Here is a 19,952-nt window from a genome sequence, read left to right as displayed (position 1 = left end):
ACCTGTATATCTTCAGCTATTCTGTCCCTCTATTTTTTTCCTCCGATCAAAATACCTGGACACATTCCGATACCTTTTTCCTGCTGCTAAATACAAACCTCTTACTTGCTAACTTCCACTTGCATTTGACCTTGAACGGCACAATGGCTTTCCATGTAATCTTTCACATACAGCCCATGATTTCAGTGTTGATTACAAGACAGAGATATGGTAGTCTCACCTGTTTGAGCTCTGTTTTCCCCTCAGGTCTGGGAGTTTCCATTTCACTTGTCTTCATTCTCACCAGCCATCTTGCATTTGTCCACATGATTGCTGTCCTCCTGAAACAGAGAGGGGACATTTGTTCAGCCTGCAGGTCATACCTAGATTGTCTTTAATGACAGCAATCTCGTTTCTTCTTTCAGAATAAGGGAAAAGCTCTCCGTGAAAAGACAGATGATATGAGTATGCTTCTGCATTACTCACTGAAAAAAGGTCCAAAGCTTGATTATTATACCTGTCTCTCCAGTGGAAATAGAGTGACTCCTGGAAAAACAGTGAAGCCCCAGTGGTATAGCAGAGACAAACCAAGATAGAGGTTTTGGAATACACTGCTCTGTTTTGTTGTTGTTGGGTATTGTTTTGTTTTGTTTTTAAATACATCTCATGTCCTGCTTTATGAGAATTTTTGAAGGTTTACACAGCAGCTAGCACACCTGAGAAAGCAGAGCAGAAGTTTAGATTATGAACTTTGCTCATGGTTCATTCAATATTTTTAATAAAGTTTGTAAAGGTTTCCTTCCATCAAAGAATGCCCCTTTTGATTAATCAATTGAATTTAATATTTTCTCTATGGAGAACACAAAGCAGTATACCCCTTTGCCAGTTATTTACAAGCAGCTTCACAGCACACAATAGAACAATTATTTTCTAAGCAAAAGAGCTGTGATCAGAAACTTTAATAAACCACTTAATAGTGTAGCATCCTTTTCTTCCTTTAAAAAGGCACAATAAGGACATATCAAGCCATTTTTTGTATCATCTGCATAATTTCAAAATAACATATTCAGGGAAACAGACTTGTCTTAAATAGCCTTCTTTGCATTTACATCTGTAACAGCTGCAGTAGCAGCACTGACGGGCTTGATTTTATTCAGTGTTTCAGGATCAACATAAAATCTAGTCTGAAAATTAAAGGGAGTAAATGTACCCCTGACAGTCAAGAAAATGATCTTGGTCCAAGAATATTTCTGGCCAGAACTCACTTTCAAAAGCAGCTTTGTCATTTGTGCCTGGCCTAGTCCCAATAAGTGCTATTATGATTTGTTACATTTTCTATAGAACCAGGAGACCATTTATTAGCCCCATGGTATTATATCGAGCTTCAATTATGTAATAGTCATTATTCTGCTGAATATCCAAAGCTTTGTAAGAAAGTTTTAGCTCTGGAAAGAAATCTACAAGGTTCTCAAATGATTTTGAGGAAGATCAAACTCCCCCTTTTTTCCTAGTTGAAAGAGGAAAGGTCCCTTCTTGATATAAATCATGAATAATTTGAATAGTCTTTTTTCTAAAGAAAAACTCCTTTTTCTTTGAAAGCCCTTGATAGCTTAGGATTCAAGCAGAAAAGAATAAAAGAAGAAATAATAGTTTCTTCCTAGAAGAGAACTTGATAGGTATGCCTCCAAATTAGTAAGATTTTAATTTAATTATAACAGAGGAATGTGTGTGCATGTGTGATTTGCCTGCTTATAAGTAAGGAATGAGGGTGTCTCCCATATGTAGCTTGGACGAGGAGGGGGGCAGGTCCTCAATCAGTGCAAGCCTTGCTAGGGCCCCCTGAACAGAGTTTTTGCAGCTGACGTAAGTCAAGGATGCGCCCTCCAGTCCTCTTTGCTCATTTAGCTGCCCATTCAGGTCCTGCAATGCAAATCAAATCAAATCAAATTCCAGTGGCCTTCCACTTCCAATCAGTCTGAGCCATCCACATCTCCCAGACTGTTGACAAATTAACTTCCATAAAATAGTATGTGCTACTAGTTACCTGTTATCACCATCTTTCTGTGACCCCTCAGTGTTTAAATATCAAACAACCCAAAACACAGATCTTAAAAAGCACGGACATCAAAATAAAATTTGATCATTTCCAAGCAATTGTCCTTTTCACAAACCACTTCATGTTATGAAGGCCTTAGCTTCCAGTTCTCAGAGGAAGTCTTGATCACATGTGAATTTTTCCCTGCTCTCTGCTGGCAGGCCAGACGCTGCACTTCCTGTAACAACCAAACACCAGGTAAAAGTCAGTCCAGCTGTTGCTTCTGGTTTGTTTTTGTGTGTGTGTGTGTGTGCATGTGTGTTTGTTTGTTGTTTTTGTTTTTTAAACTACTAAACTACTAACTAATACACCACATACAACACACATACAACTTATACACGCTACAGCAGCTCTGCCTCAGAGTAGCAAAACCAATTATTCCTTGGTATCCTCAGGAAATGGAAGAGAAATGTTCTCAAGGCTGACAGATTTCTGAAATGATATTTCTTTAACGTATGCTCAGTTTAGCTGCTATTTTAGTAAAATGACTCTAGCTTTATACCAGCTGAAGGGAAAGCAGAAAGTAAATCAACAAGCTTTCTTTCAGCTAGACTTCAGTATCTCAAAAATTCACAGCTAACGGAAATTTGCTACCAAGGTTGCATCCCTATTATGCAAACAACCATTTCAAACACTGCTGTACAACTTGATGTGATTACAGCCAGTGCATAGCAATGGCTCACATGTAGGTTTTCCCATTTGAGAGGGAGCAAGAATAAAACAGGTAGTAAGTAATACAGTTTGGCCACGACCATATATCCATATCATCCCCTGGTTATTTTTGCAATATGAGTTATAAATGGATCAGATGCATTTGCATTTCATTCACTAATTCCAATCAAAGCAACATATGTGTCCTTATTTTTCATAAGGGAAAAGAAGTTGGATATCCATTTTATCTTTAAGAAAGAAAAAAAAAAAGGCATCAAGCCAAAATCTAATCTTGTCTGCCACTATGTGCCACTATGTAAACGATGAGTAAGGCTGCTCAGGTCAACAGAGCAACAGCAGAGTCACATGAGTCACAGCACACTTCTCTTTGGAAAGATTTCTCCATGGCTAAATATACTTTTACAGCTGCTTTAAGACAAGCTCTGTGTCAAGGTCTAATAAATGCTGGCAGTGATGCTGAGCTCTGAGCAATCATAAAGCCAAGAGGATGAACAAGAATTAACAAGTGGACTTAAAAACCTATTGAAGAAAATGGAGTTTTTTTCTGCATAAGAACTAAAGTATCAGAACATTGGTAATGAAAATCATAACCTATTTTTTCCGCTACCTACACTTACTCACCTTTCAAATGGATCTGAAGAAAAAAATAGAAAGTGAAACAATTTTCTCCAGGATCCAAGTGCAGAAAATACTCTGAAATCAACAGACTAAGCTTATGTAAGTTACCACTCAGCTATGCGACAACACAGAGTTTGTTCCACTATCATTTTAAGCAGACTTTCCCCAATAAACATCTTGTTCCTCCCAGGGGAAAGCATTAAATGAACGTACCACCTCTGTTATCAGTGAACAGGAACAGCCAAACCAACAGAAACTAACCCAACACACCACCCATGATCCAGCAACATGGTAATTCCAAAGAATACCCTTTATATCTCCATCTGATATACACAGTGCTGAATCTGGAAAAATGAGATCTCAATAAGCCATAAAAGAGATGCCCTTTAGTCTTTTCTTCCCTTTTTTTTTTTTTTTTTCCAGTGGGGTCATAATTTAGCACTATTACAATGATAGTTTTAGGTAATCAAAATCGCTTATCAAATGTGGGTTTGTGTTCCCTATCAAAAATGTACTGAATTAGAAAAGATTTAATAATTCCTTGTGAATTTCTCTTCTACCTAGTCTTTTCACTGGAAGCCTGATTAAACAAGTATTATTTCTTCTTAAGTGGTTTTACAGTTCGTTTATCTTAGATTTATGACTATCAACTTACTTTAGAAGGTATTAGATAGCTTTAACGTTTGACACATATTCTCTAAATCATTTACAGTGCTCTCCATTTGTACTAGATGATCAGTAATCTTCTCAATATTAGGTTTTATTGACAGTGCACCATATAGAGTTCTTATTATATGATAATGATTTAAGATAGGTGTAGGACTGGGAACTAATAAATCCAAAAGCTCATATTTGATTGTTGACACAAAGCTGGGGAATAATGTGCATCCATCTAAATCACAATGTTTCTCAATAATGTAGAACACATACATGTTCAACCTGTTAGGAGCACAGCACAAAGGATCGCAAACAGATCTAAATTCCTGCTTTGAGACTGACAGATTCACTCTCCAAGTTCTGTATTTACTCAGAAAACCACCAGTGGGTACGAGACTCCTCCATTGTGTGGAAGTATCTGTGCCCATCCCACACCGCGGGGGGAGCAGGCAGTGGTGCAGTGGAGATGAGCAGGGGCTCAGCCCGGTTCTCCTGGTTCCTGAGCCTACCTCCACCCCGCCAATGCCAGGCTGCTGCTGGTCCCAGCCTGACAGCCTCAAGCAGCCCAAGCACGCCTCTGTTACACTTGAGTCACACCAAGGTAAATATGCCTGTTGAGATCAAGAAGTGTTTCATCTGAGCAGGGAGTAAGCCTGGAGATTAAAGTTGTAAAAGATGATCCCTCTGATTTATGTTTGGGAGACAATATACAAAGGTGTCATATATAACAAAGACATACCATCATGCAGCCCCGCACGAGAATTATTTCACAGAAATATTGGCATTGATAGTTATTGAATTCAATTGAATAATTTATTCAACTACTTCTACAGCATATCAGACCCCACATCCTTACTACTCACAAAAAAATGAAGTAGGGAAAAAAAAAAGCAGGAGCCTTTGGTGGCAAATGAGCATCTCTCCACTGAATTCTACAGAATTAAAGTCTCATCTGCAACCCTGTAATCCAAAGGTAAGTCTTTTAAATGTAGTCAAGAGATCTGTATCAGTCCTGCTTTTACAGTACATCATTGGAAATGACTTCTGGGGCATCTGAGCTGCATGAACTGGCAATTTGTTAAGCTGAAATGTGACATCTCAAAAAAAAAAAAAAAGCTGAAATGATCTCAGAGCAAAAGTAACACAAAATCTGAACCTTGCTTTTATCCAAAAATCACCTGGTATAAAAACTTCCATAAAAAAATTGTATTAGTGGCAAATTTGTCACATGGCAATTGCAGATGACTGTAAATGTGAATAGTAAGGAAGTACAGTAAAGAGCTTGCTTTGTCTCACCTTGCTCATTCAGAAATACAAACAAACCAAAAGTCCTTACTCAGACTAAGGCTTGGCAGGCTCACCCAGCTGCCTACAAACGATTTAGGAGGAGAGAACATTGAGAACTCGGCTCCAATCAAAATCAAAGACCTAGTTCAATGCTATGTACTAAGCATCATTGCTACATTGTCTTACTTTGGCAAAAGCAAGCACTGATTTACAGGTGGAAGGGATAAAAAAAAAAAAGTACTCCTCAAATCAATACTCCCCAGTACAGTATGCACACTTCTGGCTTTGACGTGCGGGAGTGCTTCAGACCCACTACTTAACATGTTAGCAGGCAATTTACTAATGTACTGCGAAATAGCAGAAATATCACAAGTTCTATTTTTCTTATTAATGGAGCTAACTGCATTCTGCAATGCAGTATCTACATTTTTGCCTGCTTGTCTCATTCACTCAGTTCCTAAATCAGCAAAATTTAGCAATCTTCAACATCTCTCAGTGATGAGTGAAATTTCTTTTACTACTGTGAAGAAGGGAGGAGGTCAATAAGGCTTGGGAAAATTTGTTAGTATGATCTGTAATATGAATTTGGCAGAAAAGAAATTGAGAACATTTCTTTGGAAAACAATCAAAGGGCAAAGTTTTCCTCTTGGAGCTGCATGGTAATTCACGACTTATATGCTCCAAAGAAGCTTGCTACTCTGATGATTACAATAGCAAAATATCCAGTGTCTGCCTGACAGACCAAACATAGTCATTTTTCCCCTCTTTGTCAGTATTTTTCTGTTCAGGTGGGGGGCCATGTGTATGTCTGTTGACAGACGGATAAAAACTGAATGATACATCTCTGCTCAGGAAGATTATAATTAAGTTAGGTATGGCGCAAGAAAAAGTGACAAGTAACAGGACCAGTGGCAGAAATTTAGGTTCAGCCTAGCAGAGTGCAACATAACGCTTTCTTTTACCTGGATCTTGGCTCCTTGTGTACGTGAAAAGTCAGCAAATTCGTGGCTCACTGCTTGTACTACCTGAAAACAAAGAAGCTACTGATAAAATGAAGGAACTTGACAGGCTCTGGGACAAGTAACCTCAAACCTCTTACATCCATTTAGGCTTGCGTTAATCAATACAAAATTAAAGCGTGGAACTTGCTACTATGGAATAGTATGGTAGGTAGAGTTCAAAAAAGGCCTAAGCATATTTATGGAGAAAATATCACGTAATTTCAAACCACTGTTTGGTCTGGGAGCGTACTTGGGCTCCACAAGTTTCTAAACCACTGAACAATAGAAGGCTATGCCAACGATCCCTCAGTCTGAAGGGTATCCTGTTCCTACACTTTTCCCTAAACATGTCTTAAAAACAATGCCAAAGGAAGAATGCTGGGAGATTTGGATCCTGCTCTGTCCAGACGTGACATTTCTTACACTTATAATGAATGCAATCATAAAAACAGACTGTTTAGACAAGAAATTGTGTTGGCTGGAGTTTAAAAGAGACAAGATTCAGATTTTAAGAAAAAGTTGTATGAGACATCTTCAGGAAGGGTTAAAAAAGAGCTCGGTTAAAAATTTGAAATATTCACAGAGACTAACCTCAGCGGAGGGAGGCAAAATCCTGAGGCCTTCTTTGCAGTCACTGGAGGAACTGGCTCATCCAGAAGATTCTTCAAAGCACTTGCAGAATCTCCCAACCTGAATCACCATCCCCATCAGCATCCCAGATCAATACAATTCCAACAGCTTTTCCTCCAGGAATGGAGAACTACTGTCCTCATTTTAGACAAATAACTTTTATGGACCATTCTTCCTCATAGCCTTTGAACAACCTCCTTCTGTCAGGCCATAGGTCTCCCCTCTTACTCCCCCTATTCCACCGTACCAGGGCACTTACAGCAACTGACCTTTCCCTATTTTGTTCTTTTAATCAGCTGCTTAAATGTGTGAAACAAATACAACTACTGGCATGCCTAGCCAACAGTGAGAGTGTAGAGTTCTGTGTGAACACAAACTTCATATTTAATGCAGTCTTTGCTTTGTCAGTGAAAGCTTTAAAGCAGTGGGCCACTAATTCTACTATGTAAAAAGCCAGGCTGTTTCTGTCCGGGAAATATTTTACATTCTCTTCTTTCTGCAGTATTACTAATTCCAAAGTTCTCTTTAATGCTCTGCATCTGAATGGGACTCTCAATTACATGAGTCACTGCAACTATCCTTTAATTTTTTTCTTTCTTTTTTTTTTTTTGGCACGAACGTGTAATCTAAATCCACAACTGCTGGAGTTTGAAGCTTGCTCTGCACACTTGAAGTGCCACAAGAAAATGGGTTGAAGCGTTACATGCATGAGTTTTGAGTTGCTCATGGCAAGCAACGCAGCCTGAGTGTTTTGTCACTGCTGTCACCTCCTCGTCAACCGTGGCAGAGAAATGGAGGTGATCTCACCTTGGGCACAACTCCTCCCTACACCAGTGTACAGGAGAACCACACACATTGCGGCAGGGGCAGGTATAACACCATCCTAAAATGAATAGGAGGGAGAGGAAAGAGGGTGAATTGCCCAGTTACCTTAGAGTATCTTTTGCTTCAGGATGACACATCGCTCTGACTAGTGCTAGTAAGAGTGTAAACATCCCTTCCACACCACAGGAAAGCTACATGCATTAGTTATGAATTCTTTACCAGCCTTGATATGCACGTAACCCATGTCGAAGTTCATCTGTCATATCCACACTCTGCCATATACAGGGGCTAGCTGAGGATGAGAGGGTACAGCCCATATTAGTATTCTTTCTTTTGAGCAGCTGTCTTCTACTTACTTCTGGGTTACAACCTGGGATCAAGCCTATGCTAGGGAGGCTCTGTACAGGAGAAGTAGCATCAGAACACCTTTCTCTGCAGTGGCTTGTGTAAATCTCACCAGAATGAGACAGATCTCACAGGAATCCCTTAACAGGAGAGTCCAAGCACCGTACAGGATGAAAAGGCAGAAATAAGGACTGGAAAAGTTTAAAATATACTACTGGAAAAACAAACAAAACAAAAAACACCACAACCAACAAGTGTGCGTAAAACAAAGATGTTTCTTGTTACACAGTTAGTATGAACTGAAAACCAAAGCCCATCAATGAAAACAATACACTACTCACAGAATAAATCCTTACAAATACCTACACCTGGATACACGCGTACTGGTGGTTAACTGAATCATGTGCTTAAAAATCTGATTTAAATGGACAAATGCTGACTTTGCACACATTTTGTGGTCATGTTGGCAGGGTAGATTATTGAAGAAAATGTCTTTTTCTCACTTGTGGAAAGCTGAATACAAAGCCTACGCACAGTGCTTTTCTGGGAAAGCAAATTTTCTAGGAATGTCAGTTATAATTTTAGGAAGGAAACAATGTGGTAATTTTCAAATTCAAATTAAGTATTGGTGCAGAAGGAGAGAAGCAAGGCTTGAGAAGAAAGGTCATGGCAAAACACTATGGAACAGGTAAAAAAAAAAACTTTTCTCTTTTTGCCCCTTTTCCATCTTTTCTAGCCAGCTTCTTATTAGGAAAGCTGTTTTCCATCTTTTATAAACTTTCATCCTCTGTCAATGTAATGCAGGAAAGTGCTGCTTTCCATCTTTTCTAAACTTCCATCCTCTGTCAGTGTAATGCAGGAAAGCACTGCTTGAAAAGCTTTTCTTTTGCTAGACGATAATTACTAGTTGTTCACTATCTCATTATAAAATCCTAGAGGAGACCAGGATTTTACCATGCAGATGCTAAAAAGCATCAATATTATACCTTACACAGGAAAAACTATAGTGTTTCTTCTATCCGTTTTCCCCTGGAAAATCCTTGCTTGTTTGGGAGACAAGGCAGAATGTACCATCTTTCTTCTTTTCTACAACATCTGCCTGATTTAAATTGAAAGCTTTGTAGGGTGGAACCCGTTAAGAGCTACGTTAAGTATGTATATTTTAAAGAACTATGTCACATCAGTAGTGAAACAAAAAATCTAAGATTATTATGCCAAAGCCTCAAAAGCCTCAACTGTAGGTCCCAGAAATGACAGTATAATTATTTTTAGAGACAACTATAGCAGTAACTCAACATGACACGGGAGACTTTAAAAACAGCAAGCCTGATTTAAACCAACGGAAAAGCCAGGAATACAGGCTGGAGACTGTTCTTAATGCACCATATTGCATCTGAACATTTTGTTCCTACCCATCCATCCAAAGCATGACGTTTTGCATTTCATATTAACATTCTGAAGACATGAAAGGATTCTTCAATTTGATGTTCATATGCTGTGTCAGAGCATGTACTCCTACTGCTTGGAGAGATGTCATGTCCACCTTTTGTTCATCTTCCCACCTTCACCTTAGTCTCCTTAACTATCCCCCCTCCCATTTCAAAAAAATAAAAAAATCCCTGGGGCTGTTTTTATTGGTAGCATTATTTCAGCAGGAAGATAGCTACAAATATTATTAGTCAGCAGGAAGAGAGCTGTAAGTATGGTTTGTGGGATTTGAACTCCACGTTGGATTTCTGCAGTACCTCAGCTGTTATGCATATGTACTAAGAGCGACTGCTAACAAATCATTGCAGTAATACTTGATGTTCATATACAACTTCTCATCTTCAAAGCACTTCAAAATTTCCCAGAAGTTCTACAAAATACGGGAGAGGGAGGAAGAGATATGGGCAAACGCCTTTGTTTAGCATTGGTCCTAACATAAATCATCATTATTCCTTTTCTGCTTTGTCATACAGCAAGAATGTTGTAGTCGTCAGATTTGACTGAAGTGCTAAATTGACAATAACGTTTTCAGCAAAAATTTTAAGAAATACTCCTCCCCTTCCATACAGACAGTTCTCTTCAGAAGTTACGTTCACACCTTTGAGTTCAAAACCAGGGAAACTTGTGACATTAGCATAATGCTCTGGGAAATTAATTTATGTATCAAAATTAAGGTCCTTTTGATTTTAGAAAGTTTTCATGACAAAAAAAATCATATTTCAAAGCAATAAAACATTGCAGAACATAACCATGAATCTTAGAAATTTTAAAGGATTTTTTTTAGGATAAACCAATAATTCCTCATGAGTTACCTCACCGTTCAAATTGGAATAGTTAGCTTTTATAGCTGAAAGGAAGCTCCTATTAACTTGTTGGCCCATGTTGGATAGAAAAATGAAGAAAACTTTTAGTGAATTGCTATAGAGCTTACTTCTGATCATGTAACGGGAAGAATTTTTCTCAACACGTGAGACCAACTAAAATATTCTGCCCACTTAACATCGCAACAACTGCTTTACAGAAGTCCAGTGCCCACACATCTGACATGTACTTTAAAGAGTACTTCCAGGCTATTGGCACTCAAATGCAGCTACTGAATATTGTCTTTTAATTCTGGGAGCTCTTTCTGATGAACAACGTGCAGGCAATGCCCCCTTCTGGCTGTGCTCTCAGCTCTGAGCACAACCAGGGAGCACACCCATGCAAGGCAGGCAGTGACAAACAAGACCTTTTAGGCAAACTATTTCAGGTTATTGTCATTTTTGCCTGGATGAGTCAGGCTTGCGAAAGTTTTTCATTATCACCATAAAAATGTGGGTGAAGTGAAACAAAGCCTAACATTTTACTTAATGAGAAACAAATACAAAATTGTAACAAATAAAATATTCTGTTTCTTAAATATTTCCTTAAACATGCAATCCAGCCCTTACGCTTGAAAGCATGACTTGTTTTTAACATGCTTTCTAGGGCACAGAGTTCTGTAACACAGCAATTAGTACAGTTTACTATTTTGAAACATAGACGTTAAACCAGTTCTGATGTCAATTATTATATAGTTAGATTCCTCTTGTGTTTACAACATTTCTATAATGTCTGACAAAATATGGAATGATGTTAGCATAGAGAGGAATAGAAAATACATTTTCAGATGAAACGTTACACGTATTCCAGAAGAAAATCCAAGGAAATCAAAAGGAATTCTTTCTGGGAAGACTGTAAAAGTACATACTCTTCTTTTATGCAATTTTAGTATGGTGGAAATAAAGAAGTGTAATATATGAAACTAGTTTAAAAGCTTAGAAAAAAAATAAAATGAAATAACATACATGTTATTAATGAATAACTATAGAAAAAAGTGTATAATTACATGTTAATTAAATTCTCTCCTTATTGTATCTGCAATGCCTCAAAATTATATTTTCTTTCTGTGTATTCTCCTTCCAGCAAAATATCCTGAAAAAGCAGAAACTTTTAAGCCTTTCACAACTGGAAGAAAGAAATAATAAAACTAGAGAGTTTTGTGTTTTGTTTTTTTTTAAACTGAGATTTATATTCAGAAATAAACTGAACTTCAACATGCTTGTATTACATATCCTTCTGTTTACAGTCTTCCACTTAAGTCTAAACTAAACAACAACCCTGGCAGAACACAGTGAATTTGAGGAACTTGGATGAACTATTTCTAGGTAAAAGTTAAGTGAACCATTTTCCTTTATACAAAAATAATTATACTCTGGCAGAGAGCCAGTCTTCTGTGTGTATCACTCCCCACCCCCCCCAGTTTCTGTAAAATTCAACATCACCTTTCTTATCTGGTTATTTAGGACTTTCTAATTTTTCTGTTCTCAAAGTATAAGCTTATTCTTGCATTTGCAGCTTTTCATTTATCTCTGCCTGTAAAGAAAGTCAGAAGAAAAAAGTGGTTATGCTGGAGCTATCTTAGGCTGCACATTGTCTTTGTGGTTTTGACACAGTGTGGTGCAGTCAGACAGACATTATCCTACACACCTTCCTGTTTTGCAGACATAACGGTGTTTCAGCCTGTACTTACGCGATAACACTTTATCGTATTACTGTGCGCAATCCCGATGTATGGTATGTCTGCCATGAATGGGAAGTGATCTGGGACAGCCATTTCTCATATAACCTTGTCTTGGGAGATAGGCTAATTTGCCTGTATTCTCAGACAGCCTTTACCAATAAACACCAAATCAGAAAAATTGCTTTGGGATTTGGTTGTTTCCACTGTTTTCCTTTGCTGCAGATGTTTGTTCTCTAGTGTAATACGTTTTATTGAAATGGCTGGAATTAGAAAGCATTACTGAAAATGAACAATAAAAAAACATATTTCTGTGATGTTGCTTGTCTTTCTTAATTACAAACACAATTATGAATGTGTATCATATTCTGGAAATCCAGACTGTTGTAGATACTGAACACTTAATTTGCAATGCAATATTTGTGGGGGAAAGTACAAAGGTTCTGACATATTTTAGTGAAATCTCCATCAGTGATAAAGTGTAGCAGTTCTTAATTTGATAGCATTTAGAAATGTGGGATCACTGGGACAAAGACCACAAATATTGGGGTTTTATGGGGAGTTTATGTGTATTTTTCAGTGTCGGCATACACCACTGCCAAGATACATGCGGAACAGAAGGAGTGCAATGACACAGTCCTTCCAAGAATTGTGATGTTTTGTTGAAACAATTGGAAAGGGCTCACAGGTCCTTCACAGACTCCACCAAAACTTACCCAAAACTTAAGATACATTCTGAATAGACTTCATGTAATTTTGATAAAGTGAATGGATGTGGCCCATAAAAACTTGCAGTAACTCGCCATGTTAGGAACATTTTGTTTTGCCAGTCCTGGAAATCCCTACTGCTGCTATCCTGCAAACTCCCTGTCATTGGATAGCCTCAACATCTGTTGTATGGAGAACTTTTTTTTCCAAAGTTCTCCATACAACTGATCAGCATCAAAAAGCTGGGATTTCTATCTCAACTTTGTGTCTTTGGATATTGTTTTCATCATATTAAATCCACCCTCAAGTATCAACAAATATGTTCGTATCCCTTTACTCCTATAAACTATAAGTATACTTAGATGCTTTCCTGTGGAACACTGACCCTCCAGGCTAATCCTCTCCTAGCCACCCCAGATGCCTTTTTCTCCTCCAGTATTTTTAAATCTCTCTGCCTCCAATTCTACATTCACTGGAAATCAGTTGCCACCATGCTTACTCTGGCTGCTGTTACAATCACTGACCGTCAGCACTGTGATTTCAGACTAAAAGTTATTTTCTAGACCCAACGAGAGCAAAAGCTGTCCACTGTAGACAAAATGCAGATTGCAAAATCACAGTTCTTTCATAACAACACAATGCCATGAATTTGATTGTGTAGCAGCTAAAAAATCTAATGGTGAGACTACCCCAACTGAAAAATCAGGTGAAAAAGATGAACTGTTGAACAACTTTCAAAAACAAAAAGGATTTTTTTTCTAGGTATACAACCAGAGTTCTGAAAGAGGAAAAAATGCATTTCTTTCATCTCAGCAGGTTTTGTAAAGAAGAAAAGCTCTTAGCACTGACGTTAATGAAATCAAGGTCAAGTGAAAATCATGCATTTCCTTTGTTCTGTAGGTATGGAAAGGAGTAAGAGAACATAGGCTAGGTTCTCTTCCATTGCCAAAGGCATGCTGAAAGGGAATATGAAATCAAGTAGGTAGATCTAATGATGGTATCATTATTTCAATTGATATTTCCCATTCATACATAATCCATGTTAAGCAATTGATCAATATCACACTATTTTCAGATAATACTATATATTAAACTTCTGCTTAGTCAACCGTATCCAATGTGCTGGATCAAAAACTGTAATGACACAAAGTTTAAAGTGCTTAATGCCACCTGATTGCTGAAAGAAGACCACATAGTATTTCCATTGTTGAACTGAGTCCTAGCTGATTTACTATCAATAATTTCATATGCTTGAGGGAGCAGTTTACAAAATAACAATGGTCTACTCTGCTGGCTTTCCACATGTTTCAATTTACAGACTACCCTATGGAGAAGCAGATCACACTACTACAAATTTAAGCCCACTGACAATAGCTTACTACCTTTCATGAACCCTGAAGAAATAACTCACAGACTCTTCAGAGTCTGCAGACCACACACTGGAACCTGATCTGTTCCATTAGGGCAGCTCTTCTACACTTATGCACCTACCAACCAAGGTCTAGAATTGGTATGAGTGTGTTATTCCTCATACGGATTGGAGGATGTGTAACAAAGATGTGTCTAACAATTTATATTAAGCACATATTGCTCATACTTCATCCTAGCAGCTGGTCCTGAACCCCCGAAGAGGAATTTTACCACTGACATCACTAAGAGCAGGATTTGGCCCATGTTTCTTAACACATAGTAATGCTGAAGATATATGTTGTTATATTACTGAATATTTTTTATCTTGTCACACGTAGGCTGACTAAACTATGAGCTATTTATAGAGGCTAATTCACATTCTTACAGCATATGGACGTGCTTTTTGCCAGCTTTAGCATGAACACAGTTTATATTCATTAAAGCTGAGCTAGCTAATTAACCATAGAATTAGCGAATAGCTTTCTAGCAATAGTACCTCAAGGTTGCCAATAATTTCATTTGGGATTCCACCCACTGCAGACTTCTGATCTTCAACAGTGAAAGCAGCCACAGCACCTGCCTCAAGGGACTCTGCCTCTGGACAGGATTCCTCCAGGTGACCTTCTTGATCAGGTCCCTAGCAGCAACCAACCATAATAAGAAATATGTGAGTTAGAGCATCCTCTTGTTCTCTGCAGGACCCAACAGTGTCAGCCCAAAGACACCCAACAATCACAGAATCACAGAATCACCTAGGTTGGAAGAGACCTCCAAGATCACCTAGTCCAGCCTCTGACCTAACACTACCAAGTCCCCCACTAAACCATATCACTAAGCTCTACATCTAAACGTCTGTTAAAGACCTCCAGGGATGGTGACTCAACCACTTCCCTGGGCAGCCCATTCCAATGCCTAACAACCCTTTCAGTAAAGAAGTTCTTCCTAACATCCAACCTAAACCTCCCCTGGCGCAACTTCAGCCCATTCCCCCTCGTCCTGTCACCAGGCACGTGGGAGAACAGACCAACCCCCACCTCGCTACAGCCTCCTTTAAGGTATCTGTAGAGTGCGATAAGGTCGCCCCTGAGCCTCCTCTTCTCCAGGCTGAACAACCCCAGCTCCCTCAGCCGCTCCTCGTAAGACTTGTTCTCCAGACCCCTCACCACAATACACAAAGCCAGCATCTGAGAACTTTTGCTGACAGACTATCAGCATCACACCTTCACTGCCCAGGCCAGGCAGATGCTGAGGTTATGAAATTGCATGCGGCAAGAGCCCAGACATGCTGACTCAAATAAACATCCTCCTCTGCTGACTGGTTAATGCAATGAAAGCAACTTCATTCAAGCATTCATGTTAGAAGTGAATGCATTCTGGAGAAAATAAACGTCATTAGTGACTGGGCACCAATAGGACTAAATGAGTTAAGAGACTCATAGAAAAATAGGTAGGGGAAAAAAAGAAAAAAAAAGAGAACAAAACTCCATACCTTAGATTCCATCTCTGCAGCTATTGGCAATACTATCAATGATGCACAGCTCTCTGAAGGCATACCTTCTTCCAGTGAAGGAGGGAAGGGGCTAACTGCAGGTGGGGCAAGTTCAATCACATACTGGCAGTATATATGTAAGAAAAAAAAAAGTAATTCAGGTTTAATTATTGCTCATAGGTTTAATGCATCTTTTTTAAACAGAATTGAAATCCTTAGCTAACAGCAAAAACAATACTTTTTTTTTTGGTTACTATCCAGGTGCTCAGAACTGGAAAGCATACTGAAAATGATTATAGATCAGCTTTAATTTCTAGTTGCATCTCAAGGGATCCCATTTATAACACTTGGAAAGAACAGATGATTTTCATAATTTTATAACACTACAGCTTCTTACTCATACGGATAATTAAGTTTAGAAAACACAGTGCTTAGGTAACATGCTGTCTTCGCAATGCAAATTTGTCACTTCTAAACAGGGATCTTGCTGCATTTTGGGATCAAATGACCCTGTTGACTTCTGGGGCATTCAATCACAGGAGTGAGCAGGAGTAAGACTGTTGTTACACTGCATAAAATAAGGCCCTAAGAAAAAGATTTAAAGATGTGACTTTACCTTAAGAATTAATCAATTTTTGTTGTTAGACCAACTTGCTCCCATTTCTTTTTCCTGTGATCATGGGAACTTCACTGGTATCCTGCTGGCATGTGAGCTGCTGCTCCAGGAATGTTTAGACCAGGAAATGGTGGTTTTGCCCCAGCACTAGCTGGAGATTCAGCACTTCATCCTCACTCAGGCTCTGTTGCAAGTGATGCAGAAGGCTGCCCTGAGTTCTCAAAAGGGCCAAGGTTTTTTGTTTTGTTTTGTGTTTTTTTGAGGGGGGGTGTTTTTTTTTGTTTGTTTGTTTGTTTTTTAAATCGGTGACATACCAAATAAGGTGACAAAAGTCATTTTTGAACTAGCAAGGAACAGGGTATAATAATGGTATGTTTTGGACCTCTACAAAAGGAAGTGCCCACTGAGAATACCAGGCAGATGTTCCTGTTCTGAGTCAGCTATTAAAAAGCAGGGATTTGCTTGGATGGTGCAAGTCAACTGCATTAATTCACAACAGGGTAATTGCAGCTCCCATAAATTAAATTTCCTCACACCTTGGAAAGCGCAGCTAGGTTGATATTTGGCTTACTTACACTTACCTGCTACAATTAAACATGGTGAAAAACATGAAAGCTTCTGTAAATTTGCAGAAGTGATGACAAAAAAAAAACCAAAAAAACAAAAAACAAACAGATAGGCCAATTCATTTTACTTTACTGCATTAAAAATGTCTTTTGTAGTCCTACGAGTATTTCAGAAGTTGTGTTTGGACTCTGTCATTATCTTCAAGATACCCTGTCATATGTGAGCTACCCAAAAAAGGTAGATAGTATTACCTCAAGTTTATAAGAACCCAAAAGGCTGACAGAAAGATTTCCAGAATTTAAGTGAGGAAAAAAGCAGGTTTTATAGAGACCAAGAAGCATTTCCAGTAACACTTGCGACTCAAAATTTTGCAGCCCTCTGCTAGTGTCTAAATATTGACAAATGAAATAGTCAGACGGTTTATTTTTCATCAGAATGTTGATCTAAATGCTATTGTTTCTAAACTACACCAGAAGATTTGTTTTCAAATTCTAATGCTTTTTAAAATCAGAGTCCTTTTGATTTAGCAAATATTTCAATTTACTCTGATTTCTCACCCTGTATTTTCTCATTGAAAAATATTTGCTAAGTTGGATGAGAATTCACGAATAGTTTCTGCTTCTTTAAAATAGCTGCTTTTAGTTATTTAGGTAAGTATTCATTTGAAATAGTTTGTTTAGATCAAATCCTTATTCCATTTATTCACTTTGGTTTCAATTTAAAAAAAAATAATAAAAAATAATGTAAAAAAACTAGATGGGGTTTTAAAATCAGTTCCCAACTAATCAAATAAATTTTTGTAGCTTGGATAAGATTTTCAGAGATTCTGTTTTAGAATAATATTTTTACTTCACTGCGTCCCTTTAAAGAGAGCTATTCTTTACTCATCTGTTCCATGTCTAATAATAACCCTTGGATCATTAAGAAATAACTAAATTACAGCAGAACTAGTCTCTTTAATGAGCTGTAACAGTCTCAACATTCAGCCAAAAGTTTTTTAAAAGTCTCTGAAACTGCAATGTAGAATATAAAATATTTTGTTTAGTAATAAGTTTGTAAGTTTGTGAGCAGTACTACATTTTAAAGCCAAAATATAGTGACCTAAAAATGCCATTCTGCATTGCTCCTTCCTATACATCGTCTCCTTAACAAGTCCAGGGGAAAATTAGAACGAATGAATTGTGGTGAGAGCCTGAAGCCAACAAACGTATTTAAATGAATCCTTCTGATGCAATACTTTCCTTTAAAAAAAAACCACAATTAAGTCTTTGTATTTCCTTTGAACAAAACCCCATGTTTAATAGCACCGATGGCTCCGTAGTAAAATCTATTTAAAAACAGAGGAGACACAGTAAGTTTTATACAGTTACAGTTAGTTTTAAAAAATGTTGCTAGTTTCTGAAATCTGAGTAAATTTATGGCAAATTACTTCCACTGACCTACATTTAAAAAAAAACAATCATACTTTAAAAAAAAAATCCTGAGGATTTATCATTATCTGGGCATTATTCACTATGACAAAGATGTATTACTCAAAGTGTCCTTTTGAATCAATGTAACTACCAAAACATGAGAAACAGTTTGGCAAGACGATAATGTCTTAAAATTAATTAGCAATATTTTCATGCACATTGAGATCCAATGGGTCCACGAGAACTCATAAATAAAGGCAGTGACATAAATACAGAGAACATATCAGTGTCAGCTGCAGATAAAGTTCTGAGAGAGACCAGAGGGAGCAGAAGATAAATGCAATTTTCTTACTAATTCCGAGGTGCAGTGGGGTGCCAAAAGGCCCCTTGAACCCGGACAAGTTAGCGCAGGCTAGAGGCTGCTCCAGCGTTCAGCTGAGGATCATGTGGGATGCATCATTTGGCATCACCTTTACTTTCCCACCCCAGCTGCATCAAGTCCCAGCAGTCACAGCTGAGGGCTGCAGCCAGTGTTGAAACATCACTCTGAATTTCCAGCCACATGCCACCATTTTTTCCCAGAATTCTTTCTAGTATAAGTTTGCATAAAACCAGGTAAAGTATAAAAAGCGTCATGCTGTTCTGTACGTAAACCCACATGCTCTTCTTTTTGTTGAGAGCTAGCAAATTACGTTTTTACCAATGTAGGCAGAGCAAAGACAATAGAATAGTATACAGGAAAATTTCTAAAACAGAATAACGGCAGGAAAGAAGATTGGTAAAGTGTTCTAATAAATGAGTTCCACAGATGTGGTAGTTATTATAAAATTAGCTTTGCATAACTTACCAATATAACATTACATTTTCCCCCAGATGTTATCTGTTACTTGAATTAATTTTGCTTAAGTTTCTATTATTGCAGATTTTATCCACACCGTATTTTATTATTTAAGTTTCTGTGGCATAAAACAAGCCCTGGCTGATAGCATTACATTTAATAATATATGTAAGAGGTTTCAGTATTATACAAATGGCTGCTGGGTATATCTTAATAGTCATAGCGCAGAACGTCTGCTCTCAAAATATTATGTAGATTAAAACCAGCTATTTACTTACACTCTAATTCAAGCCATTGGAAAGGTTTGCAGTATTTATGTACATGGTATGAAGGGAACCAATCTACTCAGGGAATAAATGTCAGAGTTTGAAAATTAGCAAAGCTGAGGTCAAGGTCAGTTTGGATTTGCTTACATACTTGCTGAAAATTAGAATTTACAGTGTATGCTTATTTATTTCTTAAATGAGAAAAGAGAAGGTGGTGGTGGTGTATTTGCTTCTTTGATGTAAGGCTTTTGTATCACAGAAACGTTTTTAAACCACCTTTTCAGCTTAATATTATCTGAAATTCTGTACTCCTGTCCACAGAGTCTTAACACAAATTCTCTGTAGCTAATCTTACCAAACATAGGAAAATCATAGAATATCCCGAGTTGGAAGGGACCCATAAGGATCATCAAGTCCAACTCCTGGCACCGCACAGGTCTACCCAAAAGTTTAGGCCATGTGCCTAAGTGCACAGTCCAATCGCTTCTTAAATTCAGACAGGCTTGGTGC

At 38.0% G+C, this 19,952-nt stretch overlaps 1 protein-coding gene across 2 annotated transcripts in view; it reads right to left on the bottom strand.

The window, feature by feature from the left end:
• The window catches only part of CABCOCO1 (ciliary associated calcium binding coiled-coil 1), a 101,231-nt gene that overhangs the window by 28,192 nt on the left and 53,087 nt on the right, over positions 1-19,952 (bottom strand). Inside the window, exons 8-12 of one of the 2 annotated variants that reach the window (XM_083845306.1) lie at positions 15,744-15,866; positions 14,751-14,891; positions 6,271-6,333; positions 497-2,252; positions 221-320 (exon numbers count right to left, since the gene is read on the bottom strand). In XM_083845306.1, the coding sequence (XP_083701432.1) occupies positions 2,160-2,252; positions 6,271-6,333; positions 14,751-14,891; positions 15,744-15,866 (420 nt within the window). In that variant the 3' untranslated portion in view covers positions 221-320; positions 497-2,159. Of the gene's footprint in view, positions 1-220; positions 2,253-6,270; positions 6,334-14,750; positions 14,892-15,743; positions 15,867-19,952 lie in introns of both variants that reach the window. The other variant, XM_083845307.1, reaches the window with a different exon arrangement.

Source organism: Anser anser (genome assembly GCF_964211835.1).
Source record: "Anser anser genome assembly, chromosome: 7".
Classification (NCBI taxonomy): Eukaryota; Metazoa; Chordata; class Aves; order Anseriformes; family Anatidae; genus Anser; species Anser anser.
This window is presented reverse-complemented; position numbering and strand designations above follow the sequence as displayed.